A 7500-nucleotide genomic window follows, 5' to 3' on the forward strand; every position below is an offset into this window, starting at 1 on the left:
ATTCCCAATTAATGTTAATTCCTACATTTGCCCAATTTAAATCCTTAAAAACCTCTAGGCAAGCTCTGAATAAATTAAGAGAGGTGAGGTTTCCTTGTCTAACTCCTTTCTCATATGTAATTTTCACATTATCTTTATGTAGTTTTGAGATTGGTGAACTACCGGTACAGATTTAGTGATCTAACATAAGATTCATGTATTCCTTGTCTTTGAAGGGCTTTCACTACTGCTGAAGTTTTGACAGTCAAAAGCTTTCTCATATTCTATAAATGCCATACATAGTGGTTTGTCATAATCTGCTGATTTTTCCATGAAGTAGTTAATTACGTGGATGTGGCCAGTTGTTGAATGCCCGATTTTAACACCTGCCTGTTCCCTTGATTGATTAAAGTCTAGTTGTCTTTCCATTTGTCCTAATATGAGCTTTGTAAATATTTAATATATAACTGAGATTAAAATTATTAATCGGTAATTTTTAAAGTCTTTTGTGTCTGTTTTTGTGAATTAATATGATAATTTTTCCAAGCTGTAGGTATAGAACATTCTTGCAAACATTTTGTGTAAAGTTTAGTGCGCTTTACTATAATGAATTCTCCATTTATTATTAAATCAATTGTTAGGTAATCTCTTGCTGCTTTCCCTCTTTCCATGCCTTTTACTTCTCCTAATGTTACTTTGTGTACCGGCTCAGGTATTTCATTATTTTTATTGGCAAAGTTATTCCGTATATCACTATTATATATATATATATGTATATATATATATATATATATATATATATATATATATATACTGTATATATACAGTATGTATATATGTATTTATATATATACATTTATACATATATATATATATATATATATATATATACTGTATATATACAGTATGTATATATGTATTTTTATATATACATTTATACATATATATATATATATATATATATATATATATATATATATATATATATATAATGATGTGAATAAGCCTAAGAGACAAAAAAGCAACATGGATACAAAAGCAAACTAAAGTAGAGGATATTCTAACATGTAAGAAAACGAAATGGACGTGAGTAGGACATGTGATACGAATGACAGATAATAGATGAACATTAAGAATAACAGAATAGGGTACCTAGATATTTTAAACAAAGCAGGGGAAGGAAGAGAAAACGAGGTATTGACAAGCTAAGAAAATTTGCGGGTACAGACTGCCATAGAAAGACCGTAAACAGATGGGAGTGGAAGGATATGTTTGAAGCCTTTGTCCTGCAGTGGAATAGCAACAGCTGATGATATATCGATCTATATATATATATATATATATATATATATATATATATATATATATATATATATATATATAGTATATATATTTACACGCACGAACAGTTCAGACCATCACTACTGAAACATTTAAATTCTACTCTCTATGAGAATCCTCAACCTGACTACTCCGTTAGCCTTTTAGGCTTAATAACTGGATTGTACTAGACAAATAAACCGAAAAAAAATGTTTCCCAAGACACACTTCTGAAATGTTTCCCAAATGAGTAATAATGTGCTTTAGTTCCAGGTATAGCTCCTCTTTTACATAAAATTTGTCAAGCATCCCTTCCATAATATCAACTCTTCCTTGGTATGCTCAGGATAAATAAGGCAGCTGTGATTATTCTTGAAACCTTTATAGCTCTGAATTCTGTGCAATACGGATGAGCATAAATTAAATTATCACAAATTACTTTTATAAATAATACATTCAAAATCAATGTCGTTACTTCTTTACTCAACATGAACGCAAATATTTTTTAATCGCTGGTATTCTTCATGTTTGCATCATGCTGTAACAGTCAGAAATCCTTGTAAATCATTATTTGACGACAGAAATGAACAGATGGTCCCAATCAAGGTCTATATAACACAAGGTCTACCCAAGCGCAGCTTACGTAGGATTAAAACCCAAGTTTCCAAATGTCGCTAGAAATTCGTGACGTCATCACGTATCCGATTACTGTACAGGGTCGGGCCTTTTTGGGTACTTAATGTACATTAGAATTCTCTGATATCAGCGTTAAATTGGGGGTAAATCAGAATACAAGGCATGTTTAATGATAGATTTGAAAATATTCTTTCGATTATTTATTATTGAAATATATATATGAATATATACAAATCATATAGATCATGGTAATAGTTCATATGCTTTTGACTATCGGATTACATAAAAGCAAATTAACTAGGAAACTATTTTCTTTAATTTTTTTTTTCAACCTTCCCCTGAGAAATTATTGTTCTATTTAATACCATAATCCTGAAAAATGTTCGACACCGAACAAAATAAATCACAACTTCCTCAGGCAATGCTATAAGTTCCTTTATAAATGAAGATAGGGAGTTTATTGCACCCTTACCGGGTTTCAGGGTTTTCTCGCCGTGGTGACATTTAAACACTTTTTCCATGATTTTTAGTTCTGTAATAGATTCTTTGCTTGGTTTCATGAGATACTCTTTCTCTGCTAACTATTCCAATCCAAGAGGCATCGTCCTCAGGCACTTTCGACCCTAAGTTCGGGTATTGTGGAAACTTCTTTGTAATGTAACCCCCGAAATATTCCAGTCCCTCTTCTTCTGTAGCAATTTCTAAGTCTAAGGATTCCTTATCTCCTGAAAAGTTCTTGTCCCCAATTCCTTCATAAAAATCCGAGTCTGACACTTCTTTCTAAAAGTTCTCTCACAGGACCACTATTTATGTACGTATTTTCATCTATTGTAAAACCATACCTAAATCATTATTCCGAATAAGTTTAACAAGATGTAGAGCATCAGCAAAAACAAATTTCACGTCCACTGTCTGCTGGGTAGACCTTGTATTCTATAGACCCTGATCACAATAAAGACGTGGACTGGAACCGGTATTAACAAATTACAACGTCAGTCATTAACGAGCATCTAAGACCTCGGCTGTATTCGAGAAAGGCCTTTAATATGCTCTGCCGCGTTCCTCCAGCTTTAATTTATAACGCAATGCCATTTCGAGGCCTCATCGGTGTTACTACCATATTCACACTATTTAATCCTGCATTTTCCTTACTAGAATCGCACCATTTAGCTTTTACTGACCTACGTTTTTTTCAAAAACAAAATGCGTGAATGAAATGTCGGCAGGTTTGGCCTTACAGAAGACCACCACAGCCGGAAAAAACATGCTTTTTTATAACAAATTAATTTTTATCTTAAGGCCAGCTTCAATAACCCTACGAAGATACACTAAAGAAAAAAGAGTATGTCCAAAATAACAGTGTGCATGCTTACACAAAAGTGCAATGGAAGCCCACGCAAAGGTGTTTGCACAGTGCTAGTTAAAATCAAAATGTTTGAGGGTAAAAGAAGCCTTCCCTCTATCCATGACATCCAGACCCACACTAGACTGTAGTTCACACGTTGCAGCGACCTTCCTTACCCGATTGCGAGAACCTTACCTGAAGGAGCAAAGTTTGGCGGCGATTCTACACTTCGAGTAACGGCCAATAAACGAGGAGTCTTTCGAGAACTCTGGTCTAGAATGAGATGTCATGTTTGAATATTTTTTTTTCATCTTATTAAAGCCAGAAAACAAATCTATAAGTATTCAGTTAACATATATGCGTGCTTGTATACATACACAAGCAAAATATGTACAATTTCTATATATCTTAACACCGTCAACAGAATTAACCCTTATACATGATCCTTATCTTAAGGAAGTTTGGCCAAGGCCTCCAACTGATTACCCAAAGTTTTTTTTTTTTTTTTTTTCTAAACGAGAAGTGAGTTTGGAGCCAGTGAAGCTGAGAGAAGTTGAACAGCTTGGAGGGAAAAGACCAAAAGTAGGATAAAAGTGAATGCAACTATCGCTAGTACATGAAGCACACGTATAATAATTTATGCGTTTGTGCAAATTCGTTATCCCTTTTTACTTTAAGAAAACCTTCGCAGTTATTGAGGAGCAAGACAATCATCGCCAAAATAATAATAGGCATGACTTCCTACTTTCAAAGGGGCTTGCATTATATCATCAAGGACACTCGCTGGTTTCCACTTGAATAAAATAACGACAGTAATCAAGGGAACCAAGTGAGTACGTGTATCTAATTAGTGCAGATTATCAAACTTCTCAACCAAAGATGAAGAGGCCATACACATAGATCCTGATGGTTCATTGAAGCCGATAATGAATGGGTTCGGAGTCATAGTGGTAATCAGATAACAGATAAAACTTTCCATAAGTTCTTGAATGGTCTGATCCGTCATAGAATGAGTCGCCGCTCACAAAGAAATCTTCGTATTGCTTTGTTTAATTCAAGTACTGACAGGGATGTCCCTGTAACCTGATACTGATTGCCCTTGTTTGTGAATTCTTTAATCTTTGAATGCTACTTCAAACTAATGTACCATCGCACAAGAATTTCTGACTTGCAATGTTGTTTATGAATGTAGATGTTCTATCGCTGGTTAAATTTGTTCATTTGTTTCTTTTCTCCATTATAATATTTTTCATAAATAAATTTTATCCTTCCAAATTTTTACTTATCACAAATAATAATGAACCAAAATGACTTTGGCTCTGAATCTTTATTGTGGTAAATCTACTACAAAGACAGAAGTTCCTAAGTATATATGTCAGGTATTCCGGTACTGTAATAAGACACCAATGGGGAGATTCTCATATTATGGTGCAATAATGTTGTACCATAATCAAGTTACTTGGGGGTCTAAAGGATACACATATCACAAACTAGTGTTTGGTAAGGGAATCTTTCTCAAATGGTACCGCACTAATTTCGGTTCCACATAGTTCCGATGTCATAACTTAACTGGCTTCAGGTCTTGAAGGTGGTAAATCTCTCCCTGAAATTTGGGATTATCATTTCTGTTACGTCAAAAGTTGACGAAATGGCTTTCTTAAAAAAAAAAAAAAAAAATTTACATTACCAAAATTTTTCGTTCTAGTTGTCTTGCTTGAAATCTCGTTTCTACCTATCGATTTCCTAATATAGTGACTACAGAAAACTGCTTTCGGTCGTGGAGAAGTATGCAAAATACTTATCCTTGACAGACGGGGTTTTTATCACGCTAAATTACTCGGCACAAAAACGATGATCTCGCAGTGATGGGGATTATGGTGATACTGTGTTGTATTTTGGAAATTAAAAGGTTTTGTGTCTCTGGAGTAAGACATTTCCGCTTTCATGATGTTGACTTTACGCAAAACAGTAGTAATGTAATGCCTGGTTACCTACTAGAATCAAGACGGTTTTATGCTCAAAATACCGATGTTTTAAGCGAGGTCGATTCTCACCAATTTATTCTAATGTGTGATTACCAAAAAAATACAGCGAAGGCAAAACAGGGAAGGATAAACAAATACGATGCGATTCCTTAAAAGTATCAATAAGAATAAATATTATCATCAAAACAGAAAAATCTTCATTCAACAATGTAATATTACTCTTACATTCCTGCACAGAAGCATATTCATGTATTGCATAAGAAATTAATGGCCAGGAACTTGGAGGATAAGCAAGTACCTTAGAAAAAAAACAAACAGGCGACAGATGCACGGGGACAGAATGGTAAATGCCGTTTATCTAAGCAGTCTCTTAGATGGCCAAGGTTTATCGCACAGGATGAAACACTACAGTAGTGGAAAAGAAGAATTAACTATCTAGGTTTATAGCTACTGCTTCTCTTACTTATCGAATGGTGAAAATCTCCTTCAAACTTGGAGTACTGCAATATCTTACACGATCAATCATGAATGTGATTGCAAAATTGCAAGAATGTAATTCGCTTACAATAAATCTTGAGAAAATTATCATGTCTAGTTCATTCTTTTAAATAAGCTATGCAACTCAAAATTATATCATGAATGATATATAATGATTAACACAATATATTAGGCTTAAATGACAGAAAAGAACAATGGTTCATGCAGGCATGATTAAGAGCCACGAAAATATATACCGCTCACCGCTAATAGCTCTAAAGATTCCGATGTGAATCCATAAAAATATGATAAGCCACATGTATAAAGTGTATATGTAAAGTAGTGTTCACAAAATGCAAGAACACATTATGGACAAATACACAAAAATTAATTATCTTTGTCATGTTATATTGAAGAGACGATCTGGAAATGGTAAATGTCAAGGGATCTATCTGGCATTTCCTGTCTCACTACGATACAATCTCTCTCTCTCTCTCTCTCTCTCTCTCTCTCTCTCTCTCTCTCTCTCTCTCTCTCTCTCTCTCTCTCTCTCTCTCTCTCTCTCTCCTAGTAGATTCTACAAAATTATTACGTTTTTCTGAATACACATATAATTACATCGTTCGCCTTGCTAGCGAAACGTTCTCTTTTTTTTTCTTCTTTAACTTATAATGACTAAAGTTGGAAGTGTTTTTGATTAGATTTTATTAGTATAAAACTTATATAATAACCAAGAGTTCCAACATCATCGACAAGACAACAGCCAACTTTGAGAAGCGTATTAGCAGACTTAATTCCAGAGTTTATATAAAACAAAGTACTGTAGAAACCGAAATAGCAAACTGGACCTAACAAAACACCCACATGGCTTTCTCAGTCTCTTGCCTATAATAAGCACGAATCCAGTGTTATAAAAGTCACTCGAAGGGTTCTTAATACAAAAAGGAGAAATACATAGGCAATGATCTAAACGTTCCCGTGACGGACTTCTTTAGATACAATCATATTGGCCTTGGATACAATAGATCAGTCAATGAACTATTATAGGAAAAGAACTTGGCAGGGTTGCCAGGTTGGCCTTTTTCGGGTAAAAAAAAAACCTCCAAAATTTGGTCTTTTTTTCGTGCTAGATACGTAAATTTGGCCTTTTTGAAATTGGTTAGCCTTAAATGCTATATTTTCGGTCTTTTTCTACTATTAGGTTAGACTTTTAAAGCTGCAGCTGATCAGATGTTGGCCTGTTTTCATTTGGAAAACCTGGCAACCTAAACCACAGCAAGGGAAACCTGAATTTAGGACGCGAAAGATCATCTCCAATTCCCCACCATTTCTTTATCTTTTAGACGGTTAGGGAAACCTCTCCTAAATATTCAAGTACAATATTTCGACATACTATCAGATAGTCCTGTGAATTCTTGCCTTACAGGTTAATGAGTGATTAGCTTATTCTATATGAGCATTTTCACGTTTTGAATAATATATACTGGAAAAAATGCTCCACTGAAAAAAATACTTCGTCTCATTCTCACTGAACTTCAACAAGAAAACTTCCTAACCTCATATAAGAGTTCGTTACTTTTAATGCTCTTAGCTGTTCCTTCATATCACTCGGAAACTAATATTACTCGGCAATTTGTCATGAAAGCACTGCTAAATTGAAAATGAATGACATGTCATCACAAGGAAGCCGGCTAATACCTACTTGCCATCAATAATGAATTGATTCATCGAACGCCACGGCTCATGGTATGAGTAACT

General features: G+C 34.3%; 1 protein-coding gene across 4 annotated transcripts in view; it reads right to left on the bottom strand.

Moving 5' to 3' along the window:
• LOC137634152 (protein Star-like) overlaps positions 1-7500 on the bottom strand; it is a 139550-nt gene that overhangs the window by 57437 nt on the left and 74613 nt on the right. For 2 of the 4 annotated variants that reach the window (XM_068366400.1, XM_068366399.1), the window contains exon 3: positions 3476-3553. The exons of the other annotated variants lie outside the window; for them this stretch is intronic. In XM_068366400.1, the coding sequence (XP_068222501.1) occupies positions 3476-3553 (78 nt within the window). The remainder of the gene's footprint in view (positions 1-3475; positions 3554-7500) is intronic. 4 annotated transcript variants of the gene reach the window in all.

This window comes from Palaemon carinicauda, chromosome 44, assembly GCF_036898095.1.
Source record: "Palaemon carinicauda isolate YSFRI2023 chromosome 44, ASM3689809v2, whole genome shotgun sequence".
Lineage (NCBI taxonomy): Eukaryota > Metazoa > Arthropoda > Malacostraca > Decapoda > Palaemonidae > Palaemon > Palaemon carinicauda.